This window comes from Phocoena sinus, chromosome 7 (assembly GCF_008692025.1).
Source record: "Phocoena sinus isolate mPhoSin1 chromosome 7, mPhoSin1.pri, whole genome shotgun sequence".
NCBI lineage: Eukaryota > Metazoa > Chordata > Mammalia > Artiodactyla > Phocoenidae > Phocoena > Phocoena sinus.
This window is the reverse complement of record NC_045769.1, coordinates 54,491,860-54,507,915: the sequence shown is the minus strand read 5'-3', so window position 1 is coordinate 54,507,915 and position 16,056 is coordinate 54,491,860. Positions and strand designations below refer to the sequence as shown.

At 38.5% G+C, this 16,056-nt stretch overlaps 1 protein-coding gene across 2 annotated transcripts in view; it reads right to left on the bottom strand.

The window, feature by feature from the left end:
- Positions 1-16,056, bottom strand: part of ZNF385B (zinc finger protein 385B) — a 320,608-nt gene that overhangs the window by 72,630 nt on the left and 231,922 nt on the right. For both annotated transcript variants that reach the window (XM_032637583.1, XM_032637584.1), the window contains one exon: positions 11,617-11,762. In XM_032637583.1, coding sequence (XP_032493474.1) covers positions 11,617-11,762 — 146 coding nt within the window. The remainder of the gene's footprint in view (positions 1-11,616; positions 11,763-16,056) is intronic.

Below are 16,056 nucleotides of genomic sequence, written 5' to 3'. Positions count from 1 at the left end.
GGCTATGGATATGGCATTAATATTTCCTAATCAAACAATGGAGAAAAACCTACATGAATCACGTAGCAAGTTGTCACGAAACACAAAATCCCTAGTAATGTTCATGAAGTCTCATGAAGCAAAAATCATTTGTATTTATAATCTACCGACTCCCTTTGAAGATTTTCAGAAACATTTCTGAATTATTCTGTTTTCCATTCTAAAATTCAATCTCAGGATGCTGGTTTCAAAGTCTTCCCAACACTCATTTGAAAATTTTTATTCACCCTTCTCTCTCCCCCAATATCTAACACTTACTAAAATGGGACAAATACTTATATCTAACAGCATGAGAAGTTGATATGTCACTTTATTTAAAGGATAATTAGTCAGAAATCACCAAATTTCTGCCTCACAACAGATCAATATGACAATAACAATCGTTGGCAGTTATCAAACCACTGAAGTCCGAGTGGCCTCCTGAAGCTGGGGTTGAAAGCTGACCTCTGGAAATCAATCATGTTCTCGGCAGAGAAGAATATTTCAGTGATATGAAAGCTGAAACGGAGACTATAATCTTTTGTGATTACCCTCGAGGCTGAAGCAAATGCAAAAAGGAAAGTCTATGAATTGCTGATAATTTCCTTTGATGACCGATTCCCAGGAAATTCTGATATTACTCTTGCTCTGTAACAAAAATGATGGTTCCCCAGAAGTGCAGCTTCAAAGAACTCCACATCTGGGTGTCATAATGCTTCTTCAGAAGCTACTCACCCATTAAAGGGGCCGGGCCTGTGAGGTGGCAGCTCTCCCTCAGAAGACAATGGAAGGTCTGATTGCACAAGGATTGATGAGCTATGTGCCACAGGCTCTTTCTTAGAAAGTTCTTTTATGAAGGAACTAATTTAAAATGTATCTGTTTTAAATCTTTTTTCCCCCCACAGAAGTCTAAAGATTGATTATTTCTCTGCTGTTCCTAATAGCTATGGAACTATGAATATCTTGGCTTGTATATTTTTAAAGTTTTACTTAGGCTGATGTTTGTATTCTAATAAAAAATAGTTTTCATACATATGTACATATCGTTAAGGTCTATATAATATTTGGGGATAGACTATAAAACTACTAATGTTTTTTCAGGAAGCATTGAATCTACAGTTAGATGTCCCACCAAATTTACAGTTAGGTGTTACTGCACAGGTTAAGTGGTTTTTTTCTTGTATGATTGGCAATTTAAGTTCAGAAAAAAAGAAGGAGGTAGGGTGAAGAGAGATCTGTAACTGTCAAAAGTCCAAAGAATTTTTAGAATAGATTTCCCTATCAGTACATGAAGGATAAATTAATATGTTGACTACTTTGAGTTTAAAATATTTTTTTTAATTGCCATTTTAACTAATGTCAGTTTGATTAACAAATAACATGAGAATAAGGTTCTCTGTTTGGAAGGTTCTATGTTTGGAAGTTCTATGTTTGGAAGTCAACCGTGTTTTGAAAATATAGCAGAACACATCTTTGCGTCTTAGGTGTCAATGACAATGTGTCATTGGTACACAGCTTTCGGGTTCAAAATACCTTTATACATAGCCTTCAAAGTCTAAATATTATTGAAAGTAAACGGAGAAAAAAGGAATCCAAGCAAACCAGTTGTGGTTATTCCCAACCTCCACTCAATATACCCTCTCCCCAACCCTGCTCAAGATTCATTATCCCTCTGCATTGTTTTCAGGCAGTCAGGTGATTCTGATCTTTAGGTATGCACTACTATTATCTCATTCAAGGTAACACAAATTGAGCACCTGCTTAGCATCACACAGGACTTCTTTAAACTGACTGTAAATTTCTTAAACTCAAGAACAGGTCTTAGCTGTAACCTTGGCATCTACCTTGATTAGGATTGCTCTAACGCACAACGCCAGCCCCAGTGATAAACATAACTTGTACTTAAGGTAATTGGTTAGGAAGATGAGATCAAAGAGATAGAAATATTAATAAAAATATTAATATTATTTATAAGAATAGAGCTTTTCTGTTTAGGAATCGTTTCATAAACATAACATAACATAAACATTATATCATTTGAAATTCATGGGTATTTTAAATTATTAAAAGTAGGATGGTGACATGTTATATTGTTTTTTTTCACAGATAATAAATTCTAGAAATTTTCTAAATATTCAGTCATATCCTTAATTCTCCATAAACATAATAAACTCAAATTTTCATGACGTAGTAATATAGACTAGGAAGGTATCACCCTAGTTTTAAAATGAGGAAAGTGGAGCTAAGTGATTTTCTCAAGACCAAAGAAAACGAGTCCAGCTGTAGTCTTCTGACTCTTGTCAAGTGCTCTTCCCCATGTAATGAAGTAGATGGCTCTTCCCTCTTCTCCCTTCCACTCAGGCTCCTGCTTCTGACGGTGGCATGAAGCAGAGTGCAGGCCAGATAGGACTGTTAGAGGCTTACTTTGGAACAAGTCAAGCAGCCTTATTTCTCAGATCAGAGGGAACGCTCCAAGTGGCTTTTGGGGAGGAAGTTGTGTATAACCGAAGAATGAGTGACTGACTGAATGAGTGAATGCCACCACCCCCTTTAGAAGGTAAGTACTTCAAAAGTTGAAACTTAAGTATATACCATGTGATAGTGGCTATCGGTAATCATTTTAGCATCCAATAGCTTCAGCTTATTTTGGGAAATGGAAATTTTGTGGCTTTGATTATCATGACAATGAACCATTTTACACAGAGACCCAGACTAGTTGTTGTTTTAATTGTTGGAGACTTTCTGTACATTTCTAATTATTTGTAAACCATAAGCCTGTGGAAAGGGATCACATATATTTCTTACTACACCTCTCAGATCTTCACTTGGCTCTAGAAACTGTTCATAATAAGAGAAAACAAGTATGAGACTGACAAATCTATCTTCTAAATAGAATATAGTGCAAAGCCTGATATTAGGAGCCACAACTTATTTCTTATTGGGTACTTAAGAAAATATGCCCCACACAAATAACCTGTGAGAAATACACACATTTAAATTCAGGATACAGTAGGGTGGAGACCAGCTCTTGCTTGTCTGATATGTAGCTTTTTTTTCCTTTTCAGTGGCAGAGCTGTCTATTGGAAGAGATGAGAAGACTGGATTATATTCTACAACCTTCTGATCTGCAAAAAGGGTACAACAATGACACACGTAGCCTATTTCATATGTGGATGTGTTGAAAGAATTAATTGTAGTATGTCTTTAAAATATGCTTGGGCTTCCCTGGTGGCGCAGTGGTTGGGAGTCCACCTGCCAATGCATGGGACGCGGGTTCGTGCCCCGGTCCGGGGGGATCCCACGTGCTGCGGAGCGGCTGGGCCCGTGAGCCATGGCCGCTGAGCCTGCGCGTCCGGAGCCGGTGCTCCGCAACGGGAGAGGCCACAGCAGTGAGAGGCCCACGTAACGCAAAAAAAAAAAAAAAAAAAAAAAAAAAAAAATATGCTAAAGCCCTCTGATACTAGAATTCCATGAAAATAAGGTATTATTCATATAAATTATGTTCTTTCATATTATTTCAAGCATCAGAACATAAAAAGGAAGGTAAGAAAATCTAAATTGACAGCTAAATCTGTGAAAAAAAGTATTTTTCCAAGAACCCTACTGAGCTCCACAAAGATGTTGAAACTTCACAGATTGCTAAATAGCACTCCAATTCATCTCTAGCACCCTCAACGGCAATTATAAAAATAAAGGAACTGGAATATTCCAAAACATGTTTTTCTCTCCCCAAAAGAGATTTGAGACCTAATTCTGAATACAAGAATCTAGAGGGAGTAAAAAAAAAAATGGTCTGTGCTATTGGATGGGTTCCCAAGCTTTGGTAAAGGTTTCTCAGGGAACACTACCATCAATTAATGTTTATAGAGCAACCAATTTAGAAATACTTTTTCTGGGCTGGAGGGAATGTTTTGTACAATAATATTTTGCCACATTTTATATTTATTAAGCTCTCCTACTTTACCACAGGCATAAAGAGCCTTGGTCACTGAGAGAAGCTAAGAACAAGGTTGTTGTTGGTTTCTTCTTCCTTTAATTAACTGGAGATTTGTTAAGAATAAGATACATTTTTAAAGAAGAGGGCCGACACACACTTTTTCCAAGCTGACGCTACTCTTAAAAAATGCTGACCTGGGACAGCGCCAAGACTGAAGACCTGCCTTGCCAGAATATCTGATGTGGCCTCCAAGTACACATAATCCTTGAAACTCTAGCACTGAAGGTGAGGTCCCAGAGCCATGTGAGGTTACGACTAGGACGATGAAAGGGACACGCAAGAGGACACAGCATGGTGGGACTATGGGTGACTCTTTTCACAGGCTCCTGAAACCTTGTGTTCCCTTACCCCTTAAAGGTCCATCAAAGTCTTAACCTGATGTTTCTTGGCAGCTTTTATCAACTGAATTGACTATTTAATATAAGCAGAATCCTCTGTTATCTTATGGTGAATTATACAAGAGGAAGAAGTAATTTCTGTCAGACAGTGAGCAGCTTCTGCCTTTATTCACTATAACTCCTCCTTAGCACAATGATCGGCACATGTAGACCTTCAGTAAGTGGTTGTGAATGCATTCCTTTTCCTAGACAACCTGAACAAATAATTTCATTAAGGACAGAGAACACATATGACCACATATTATATAAGCATACTTGTGTATATATAAATACCATATCAATAATATCTACATATTCTAAAGGGGTTTCAAGAGTGAGTAAAGGGATATTTGAACACAGTCTTTAGTAGATAAATCTTGAGATTTTTTGAATAAGGCAGGGGACGTGAATTAAGCTTAAAAAGGACATATTTGTGGTTTGAAGGGTAGAGGAAGACAATAATACTGAAGATCACTACATCGTTTGTTTTCCTTCCAGTGGTCATGTTTACATACTTTTTCTCTCTGCCATGTTCAATAGTGATGTAAAAATTTCCAGACAGTAATCTATGCTTAAATATCTGTACAAAAATCTTCCACAGTTTTGTAGCACATTTCAAAGAGTTCCTATAACCACTGTTTTTTCTAATCTGGAGAGTGTTGCTGTTGACTTATCTAAATCCAATAATAGGCTGTCATCCTCCCCTCTTTCAGTAAATTTGAGTAACTGTGGAAAGTTTCAACTTGGCATATTTCTTTAGAACATATGAAAGAATATGACCCATTGATATATTTTAAGCATATCATGAAAATAAAATTCGACCATATTCTCTTTTTTATTCGATTGGGACAAATGTGTCATTTCACGTACTGGACATACTACTGTCCTAGGAAATATGGGACATGTAACATTTTATGACAGGAAAGCATTACTAGAGTAAAAAAGAAGACTCAACGGCAAAAATTCACTTTGGATTGTATTAGCAGAGGTAAGGTATTTTATTTAAATAAAATTAAAGAAAAATTTAAACAAAAAAAATAGGTATTTAAATGTTTAAATAAGGACTTCATTAAATTAATAAATATATTAAAAGCAGGTGAAACATTGAATGTTCTAGCTTACTTCAAGTTTCCTTACAGTAACATCTCATGAGAAACATGGCATGAATTAACAGCAAAGTGAATGTGATTTTGATTCCCTATTTCTTTATTTTGGACCTCCTTGATAAATATATTATTATTTCTACTACAAGAAAGAAAATTTGTATATAGTCATTGATATCACCAAACTATGAATAACCCAGAATCTCAAAGAGTCTAGAATGATAAAATAAATGGTAAACACATGTCTCATTCCACAGCTTGTCATGGATGATTCAAAGACTCATATAGCAATTTGGGACTTTATACTTTAGAAGTGATCTTTATTCTGTTCCACATATTTGTTCATGTGTCAGGAAAAAAATAATTTTAAGGTAGGTAATAAAAATCAGATTATTTTTCACAAAAAAAAGATCACTGAGCCTCTTGCAATAAAGCATCAGAGACCTCCACTGTGCTTGTGCTTTCCTGGAGCAGTTGCAAAAACATGGCAGGACTCACAAAGACATTTGAAATAAATAGGCATGGAAACTACTGCCAAGCAGCAGAGAAACTGACAGGAGACTGTGGTCTTGAGTGGCTCTTGATTATAGCTACAGCTCTGGAGAGTCACACAAATATATCTGTCCATGTATCTAATATGTGGCTGTTAAAAAGAAACTTGATCTTCTAATCATCACATACAATATATAGGTTGCATACGTGTCTTAGTCTGCTTGACCTGCCATAACAAAATACCATGGACTTGGTGGCTTAAACAACAGAAATAAATATATCACAGTTGTGGAGGCTGGAAGTCCAAGATCAGGGGTGCCAGCATAGTCAGGTTATGGCAGATGACTTTCTTCTCACTATGTCCTCACATGGTAGATAAAGGAAAAGCTCTCTGGGGTCTCTCCTTATAAGGGCACTAATCACATTACAAGGGCACCACCTGCAAGACCTCATCTAACCCTAATTACCTCTCAAAGGCCCCATTTCTAAATATTATCACTCACGTGTTAGGGCTTCAATATATGAATATGGGGAGGAGGGAACATTCAGTCCATAACAGCATGTGTGTCAGTATGCCTTCTAAATGGACCTATTTTATCATATTAAGTTGACAAAATCCATCGTGTTAAGTATGCAATTCATTTGAATTTTGAAAAAGTCTCTTATTAAGGAGAACCAAGTATTAGACAGGTATTAAACACCAAGTATTAAACACCAAGTATTATCCAGGTAAAATGAAGATAAAAATGGAATCCACAGTAAAGGAAATGGAAGATTCTAATTCTAATAGGGAGAAACAATTATATACATTTTGGCAGCTACCAAACATCATGTACAAAAATTAAAGGATGACCATGGAGCAGTTGGCAAACTGAAGTAATGTGAATAACAAAATAATGAAAATAGCTCTATTGAGATACAAAAAATTCATTCTTTCTGGCCTTTCTTGAACACTATAAAGTTCAGTAACTATTTTCACTTTGTATTTCTTGGTTTTTATTATCTTGCCTTTTCTAGCCTATTTATTCTATTTCTTACAAGTTTCTTGGGCACTGGGGTATTTTTGTTTTATTTATTTTGTTTATCTCCTTCCCCAAACCCAGTACTGTTTAGTCCATATATTATGTTTTCAATAACATTCAGTAATTAATAACTTTGATTTTAAACTAAATGCTCCTAAGATTAGGGCCTAGGATAAGGAATGCAGTTGATACTTGCAGAGTGTCCATACCATCCACACAGAGAAAGCCAGAACTATAGCTGGAGAAAAGTTTATAACTAATTATTGCCTTTAGACTAAAAAAAGGATGACAATTCTCAGGAAATTAAAAGTAAACACCTGCTCTTATCACCTTGCACGTAAGGCTCAGAAATGCCGGAATTCGGGCTTCCCTGGTGGCGCAGTGGTTGGGAGTCCGCCTGCCGATGCAGGGGACACGGGTTCATGCCTCGGTCCGGGAAGATCTCACATGCCGCGGAGTGGCTGGGCCCGTGGGTCATGGCCGCTGGGCCTGCGCGTCCGGAGCCTGTGCTCCACGGCGGGAGAGGCCGCAGCGGTGGGAGGCCCGCGTACCACAAAAAAAAAAAAAAAAATGCCGGAATTCCCTTTGCTGGATGCGGGACCATGAACATTGAAAACCAAGGAACTAGAGCCCTTTCTCTGTTCTTTTCTCCCTTCCTTCCTTCAAAAGGGTTTTATTGAGCACCTGTGCCAGACACCAAGCATACAAAGATAAACAAGGTAGAGCCCTTGTTCTCAAAGATCTGACATTCCAGTGAAGATAGATGGATAATCAGGGAGAATATGATGTAATCGGGAGGTACTCTGGAAATACAGAGGATGGGCACTTAAGTCAGACTGCAAGAGTCACAGAAAGTTTCCTGTGAAGGAGGTGATCTCTAGGCTGGGCCCTGAAGGACAAATAAATGAAGGTGGGGTGGCGTGGTAGAAGTAAGCATCAGTGAGTTGCCAGGCAGAGAAGCCTATTAAACTTTAGATATAAAGGTCAAGATCTTTAAATTTGCAGGGTTAACATCCTCATTCTCCAGCCATGCATCCTTGACACACAGCCCATCATAAAATATCAGTGATCCAAACCCCATTTTCCCTAGTATGTCTCCTCAGAACTCTGCTGAACAGTGTCTCGAATTTTTTGCTTATTCTCACCTATAAACACTGAGAGAGATTTTGTCTTATGGAGTAAAAGGCAAGGTAGCCACTAAATGAACACTGTGAGGCATATCTCTTCACTGCATACAATTTAGTATAGAACAGGTACCTATTTGCTTTGGAATATGACAGGATCCCATTTCATTCTTGCTATGTTTCTCATGTAACATTATCATACTCTGCTATAAAAATAGGAAGAAACCATTACTTTATATATATATTTTAAATCCAAAGAAAACAGCAAAACTTGGAACTTCCAAAGCTTTCAGCTATGGTCTCAAGAGTACAATGTTCATTCTTCTGATAATGGTTATGAGTTAAAATATATTTCTTATATTTACTAATATTACCCTTGATTAAAAATGAAGTGATTATGGTAGCATTCATGTTGGTTTTCAAAGAGCACACAGACCACTGAGTAGAATATACTTTTAAAATTTGCTAACAAGAAATTATACCTGTTTTTAAAATACATTCTACATTCAAAAAATCCTTTCCTCTTTCTACTTAATGATTCTGCTGAAAATTATCTACCATGCTGCCAGAAAAGAGCACAAAAGATTTCTGATTGAGCTTTGTTCACACTGAATGAGGTGGGAGGTGACACGGACCAAAAGAGCCAAGGACACAGAAGAGCCGGAACATCAGTTTTGAAGTTAGAAGATTCTAATACAAGACTCAGTTCTTCCTTTACTAACGCTTTTTCCTCATGTAGACAATAGGAATAATAACCATGGTCGATTAAAATGTTCTAAGATCTGAGTCCTTTGAAGAATGTAAAACATCACAGAATACAATAATCTAGTATAATTATTAGTAGTAATGTAAAACTATTTTCCTAGGAAAATGTGGACAGTGACTTTTATGAAATTGCCCTAGGAAATCTGTTGGGTGAGTTAGACACTGGAATGGAAAAGTCCATAGGAAAAGGATTAGAGTAATTGAAACTGCAAATCAGTGAAAAATCAAGGGTAATCCCATGATCCCATAAATTCATTTTTTTGCAAGATGATAGAGGGTCCCACTTGCAATGACTTAATTTTTAATACATTACCAGAAGGACTCTGTATCCAATAAATGCCTTGGATATAATATAGAGAGAATAAAATGACTATATCATGCAGTTCATTTCTATATTCTTCACTTTCACGAAAAAAAATTTTTTCATTTGAAAATTACAAGTTTATTTGCCTCTAAGAAGAAAAAACAACAAACATCTCTTAGAATTATTCCTTGGATTTCCTCAAATACATCATAAGGTTAATTGCTGTATAGAATAAACAAACAAAAAAGACAAGTTAATACATCTGTAAGCCCTACACAACATTAAAAAGCCATTATGAGATATCTTTTTTAAAAGAACTTATAAAAATATTCTTTTCATTTCTGTTTTACAGCCCTTAAGAACAAAGAAGTATATATAAGACATTTAGAAATTCTCTAAAAGTGACTTAGAGAATAGCGCTAATCAGATGATCACAGTTGTAAAAAGACAACAGTGATTGGTTTCCTATTATATATGTACATAACATACATCTAGAAGGGGCTGGAAGGATGCATACCAGCTGCTGAGGGCGCTTTCCTCTAGAGAAGGGATAAGTGTGTCTGCAGGGGCCGGGAATGGTGACTTTGACATTTTGCTTTGAATGCTAATGTTTTATTTGAATTTTTGAAATAAGTATTACTCGTGTTAAAAACAAAATACAGAAAGGTGAACCACAGTAGGAGACATTTATGCTTACCCACGTCATCAGTACTGCTCCCTGACAGTGACTGGAATTCTGCAGTGGCTATAAGTGCTGTCTTCCAATTGTACATTAATCAAAATACAAAGACCTAGTAAATGTTTTCAGAAGTATAGCTTAATTCAATTATGTCTGGAATGTATCACCCATGTTTAGATAGAGGACAGGATAAGCATGTTTGAGTTCAAGTTCTCTAAAATGGCACGATGTGTTGCTTTGGCATGGTCACTCCTGATGGATTAATGTGACCAGGACAGGCATGATTTATCTTACTGAGTTGCTCCACTGCACTAGAAATGCTGCTCACCTTTTCAGGCCTTTTAAAAAAACCTGTGTGACTTGTGTCTGAAAAAGCCCAAGAGGACGAAAATATTCAACCGTTTACTTGCTAAGTCGAGGCCAGTGCTCTTTAAAAAGCTGGCTCTTCCCCTACCCTCTAATTACCTTACAATGCCTAAGCCACAACAGAAGGCATGTCAGCACATTTTATTTACATCCCTTGAGGAAAAATCCTCTTGATGTTTTCACTTCATACAGAAGATACATTTGCAGAAGGAAATATTTGGCAGTACTTCAGATGTTCACTGTCTGGTAATGCAATTCCTTTTCTTGATTATGGTAGTTTCTATAATGCTGTATCATTCATGTAGACCATCATACCCCAACTGACTGTATTTATTGACTGAACAGACATAATTTATGCAATCATCTGAACTGGTTAACCTTTTCTTTTGCTATAAGCTTAGAATCTAGCTATGGACTGATTTTAGGCTGAATTCTATTGTTGAAAGATGTCATGTTCCACTTGGCATACCTACAAAGTTGTCTTTCATTCAAACAGAAGAAGGTCAGCTGACCTGAATGAAGAACATTGGTAATTATAGGTAATTCACTAATATTTATCACGTGGTTTAAAGGGAATGTCAAAGTATCATGCAGACAAGTAACATGTCGATCTAAAATGAATTTTTTCCTTTTACTAATAGAATCAGATTCACATAATCTACAATAGCCTCCAAATAAGAATTCTGTTTGTGTAAGAGTCTTTATCTAAAAAATCTCCCAAATAAAAATGTACCCAGGAAGATGAAACATACACTTTCTTTTTCTTTCTACTAGTAGGGAAAAATCAGTGTGGCTTGATACCTCTAAATTGTGTTCTTGAGCATGTGAACAGCATCCCAGAAAAGATACAGGTTCTCAAGCCATTGAAAAGTCTATCAAAATTGCACAAAGTAACAGGTGAAAAGTCGCCTGTGGAAATATTTATAAAATAAATATGCTGGTTATTGTTTGGACTAACTCTCATGGGTGAAGCATTATCTTTCATAATATATAACCAATATATGGTCTAAAACTACACAGTTTGGGGGGCTTCCCTGGTGGCGCAGTGGTTGAGAGTCCGCCTGCCGATGCGGGGGACGCGGGTTCGTGCCCCGGTCTGGGAGGATCCCGCGTGCCGCGGAGCGGCTGGGCCCGTGAGCCATGGCCGCTGGGCCTGCGCGTCCGGAGCCTGTCCTCCGCAACGGGAGAGGCCACAACAGTGAGAGGCCCGCGTAACGCATTAAAAAAAAAAAAAAAAAAAAAAAAAAAAAAAAAAAAAAAAAAAAAACTACACAGTTTGGAAACAGCCTATATCTATTGCTTATTCACAACTGTAATGAAAGAAAGAGATTGAGGAGGAGACAAATAAAATAAAAATGCATTTACTCACTGTGTTAAAATTTGGAAACAGCCCAACAGCAGCAGAATTACTGTCTACTGGAAAAGACATAAATGGTTTGATATCCAGTGAAGGCTGCATCATCAGGGTAGGTGTGCGCACAAGAGCAGGAAGGGTAGTAGAGTGGCATGTACTGCCTGCCAAGAACAAAACAAAAATGAATTCAATTTCTTGCTCATATCCATCTCCCTCCCCAATTTACAGTGCAAAAACAAGACTGCTGAGCTGCAATCTGCAAGCAAGAGAGTTATGCTGGGAGTCAGCAAGTGGCACAGGAGGAGAAAACACACTTAAAAAGGGTCTTCTTGCTCAATGTCTAAGACAGTGAAACAGAATGTGTCCCTATGGCAAAGGTCAAAGGCTGCTCAGACTCTGCTGAGATACATAGTACACAGATCCTGCTGGCAGGTGAGGCAGAATATCATCCTCTTGTTCACCAAAAATGTAGGACAGAGGAGGGGGGGAGCCTCTTGAAGCCGGATGCAATTTACTATTCACAATTATTGAATGGCTAGTCGGCGCATTTTATGCAAATCAGAGATAATTATAGGGTTTTTACCAGGGGAAGAAACCTTGGACTCTTATAGTTACTGTCCAATCCCAGGAAAGTTATCACTCAAACAATTTGTTCTCTTAAAAAAACAAACAGGGGGCTTCCCTGGTGGCGCAGTGGTTGAGAATCTGCCAGCTAGTGCAGGGGACACGGGTTCGAGCCCTGGTCTGGGAGGATCCCACATGCCGCGGAGCAACTAGGCCCGTGAGCCACAACTACTGAGCCTGCGCGTCTGGAGCCTGTGCTCCACAACAAGGGAGGCCGCGATAGTGAGAGGCCCGCGCAACACGATGAAGAGTGGCCCCTGCTTGGCACAACTAGAGAAAGCCCTCACACAGAAACGTGCCTCACACAGAAATAAATAAGTTAATAAACTCCTACCCCCCCAAAAAAAATAACAAAACCCCCCCCCCCAAAAACCCAAACAAACAGAAAGTTGCCCTTAGTCTGGACACTGGAGAGTTAGAGAATCTAAAAGGGGTGATTTTAATCAGGGTACAGGCAGGGTTTTGGGGGACAGGGAGGATTTGGAACCAAATTCTTGACTTCAACTTTTATTTCTAAAGAGCCTTGTATTATTTTAGCAACTATCCTTTTAATAATTCATTAGCTGTCTTAACATATCTGGTGTAACCTGTCTGTAGGAGATTTAAAACACTCCTCTCCAGGGTAACATGCATTTTTCTCTAGCCTATAAGCTCTGCATACTGCAGATAAGTAATCGCTCCTGCAGGTGGCTCTCCAGGAGACAGGCTCTGATATGCCCTTTTTAAACAAAATATAACAGGCATATTGAGATAAAATTCACCTACTTGAAGTGTACAATTCAATGATTTTCAGCATATTCAGAGCTGTGTAACCAGGACCACAGGCAATATTAGATTTTCATGATCCCTGAAAGAAACTCCATACCCACTGGCAGACACCCCCAATTCTTCCCAACACCTCCAGCTCTTGGTAACCACTAGTCTACTTTCTGTCTCTACAGATATGTCTATTCTGGACATTTCATTTAAATGAAATCATACAATGTGAGGTTGTTTGTGACTGTTTTCTTTTACTTGGCATGTTTTTAAGGTGCCTCCGTGTTGTAGCATGTATCAGAATTTCATTTCTTTTTAAAGCTGAATAATACTTCATTGTAGATGTACAATTTTTGGCTTATTTATTCATCAGTTGATTGGCATTTGGGTTGTTTCCACTTTTTGGCCATTATGAATAATGCTGCTATGAACATTCGTTTCTAAGTTTTTATGTGGCAACATGTTTTTAGTTCTCTTGCATATATACCTAAGAGTGGAATTGGGGATTGTTGGGTCATATGGTAGTCATATGGTTTAACCTTTTGAGAACTTCCAAACTGTTTTCCAAAATGGCTAAACCATTTTAAATTACCACCAGCAGTGTATGAAGGTTCCAATTTCTCCTGACATAACTACATAGGACCACAAATAATTATATGCCTAAAATTCCCTGCTGGCTTCAAGGAGAAATGAACAGTACGGGAAAATGCTCTGACTATTAAAATTTCCACCAGTCTTCTTTCACGGTGTCCCAGAATAGTTAAAATTTCTATTTCAATGGTATATTTTTTGGTAATGAATTTCCTTAATAAACTCTGCATAATATTTCAAACCATTCCAGAACATTACTCGCAGTAGTGTTTAATGGACAGTCATACCTCATTTACTTTGATCCTAAAAACTGAAAAAAGAGAAGGGCATCTGAAGCATTTATCCGTAATGGCAAGTCTTTAGGTCAGCCCGTCCATTAGGGAATATAGAGTAGGACTCAGCCAAAGAGAATCAGCCAAAAGTATAGGTCAAACAGAATTTTTTTTTTCTTTTTCTGATGCCAAAGTAAATACTCTGATCTCAGCCTGGCATTCACATAACCACCCTGCATTTAATTACACATTATTCTTCTAACATTGCTAACTTCAGAGCTTGCAGGTCCAAGATGATATATTTTATCAATATGTCAAATGTTACAGAGGCATTTACTAAAATATTTATCTTAAAAGCTTTGCTTCAAAATCTTAGCTAAGGGACTTCCCTGGTGGTGCAGTGGTTAAGAACCTGCCTGCCACTGCAGGAGACACGGGTTTTATCCCTGGTCCGGGAAGATCCCACATGATGTGGAGCAGCTAAGCCCGTGCGCCACAACTACTGAGCCTGCACTCTAGAGCCCGTGAGCCACAACTACTGAGCCTGCATGCCACAGCTACTAAAGCCCGTGTACCTAGAGCCCGTGCTCCGCAACAAGAGAAGCCACCGCAATGAGAAGCCTGCTCACCACAACAAAGAGTAGCCCCCACTCACTGCAACTAGAGAAAGTCTGTGTGCAGCAACGAACACCCAACACAGCCAAAAAAAGAAAAAAACAAATCTTAGCTAAATTGAAAAACAGGTATTTCTTTTATTAGACCAATGGCCTTTTACTATTTACACTTATTATAATTGTCAAAAGTCTAAAGTCTAAAAGCATACAGTATACTTAAAGCTGCCTGTTAAAAAAGAAACAAAAGGCCTAAAATGGGGTCACTTGTGCTAGTTCCTAACCTAATTGCAGTTAGAACCTAGGAATGTAATCCTACTCAGGAATGTTATCCTAACTAGTTAATGTGGAATCTTCTGGTCAGCACCAGTGAGGCAACTGGTCATGTTAGCCCTCTCCATCCCCCAAAGGAAGAGGAAGTAATCTGCCACACAGACCCCTTCTGTCCCCCATAGATAGGTTACCTAAGCCTGAAATAATCCTTTTTGTTTACGACTTTCTTGTCTTGCCTTTAAGAATCTTTCCTCTCTGTAGCCCTGCTCACTGGAGGGGATGCTGCTTGATTCATGAATCGTTCAATAAAACCGATCAGATCTTTAAATTTTACTCAGTTGAATTTTGTCTTTTAACATTTCTGATGAACAAATATATAATTATTTTGCCATTGTAGGTCTCCCAAAGGGAAGCAAAATTCTTTCTCTAAGCCCACAATGGTGGCTCTGATAACATTTTAACACATGGCCCTGGAGAGCCTGCAAGAGTCACTTTGTACTAACAAACTCAAATCAAATAGAATGCAACATGGAACTTGACAGATTGATCCATCAACAAAGGTCAGAATGTACAATGATCCCCCTTACCCAATCAAATCTCTAGGCTAATAAAAGGGCTTGAAAACTACTTAGCTGCCACCCTTCATTAGCATAAAAACTTAGCAGCTGTTTACCATCTCATTAGCATTTTAATGACAGACAATTTGCCATGTAAAACACAGATTGTTTTAAAGTACTGGTAGATCCTCTGAATAAATATAAATTACGGGGGGAGACCTTCAAGATGGCGGAAGAGTAAGACCTGGAGATCACCTTCCTTCCCACAAATACAACAGAAATACATCTACATGTGGAACAACTCCTACAGAACACCTACTGAACTCTGGCAGAAGACTTCAGACCTCCCAAAAGGCAAGAAACTCCAAACGTACCTGGGTAGGGCAAAAGAAAAAAGAAAAAAACAGAGACAAAAGAATAAGGACGGAACCTGCACCAGTGGGAGGGAGCCGTGAAGGAGGAAAGGTTTCCACACACTAGGAAGCCCCTTCACTGGTGCAGATGGAGGGTGGGGGTGGGAAGCTTTGGAGCCGCAGAGGAGAGCGCACCAACAGGGGTGCAGAGGACAAAGCGGAGAGATTCCCGCACAGAGGATCAGAGCCGACCAGCACTCACCAGCCTGAGAAGCTTGTCTGCTCGCCCGCTGAGGCGGGTTGGGGCTGGGAGCTGAGGCTTGGGCTTCGGAGGCTTGGGCTTCAGAGGTTTGGGCTTCGGCTTCCAGGAAGAGGACAGGCGTTGGCTGTGTGAACATAGCCTGAAGCGGGCTATTGC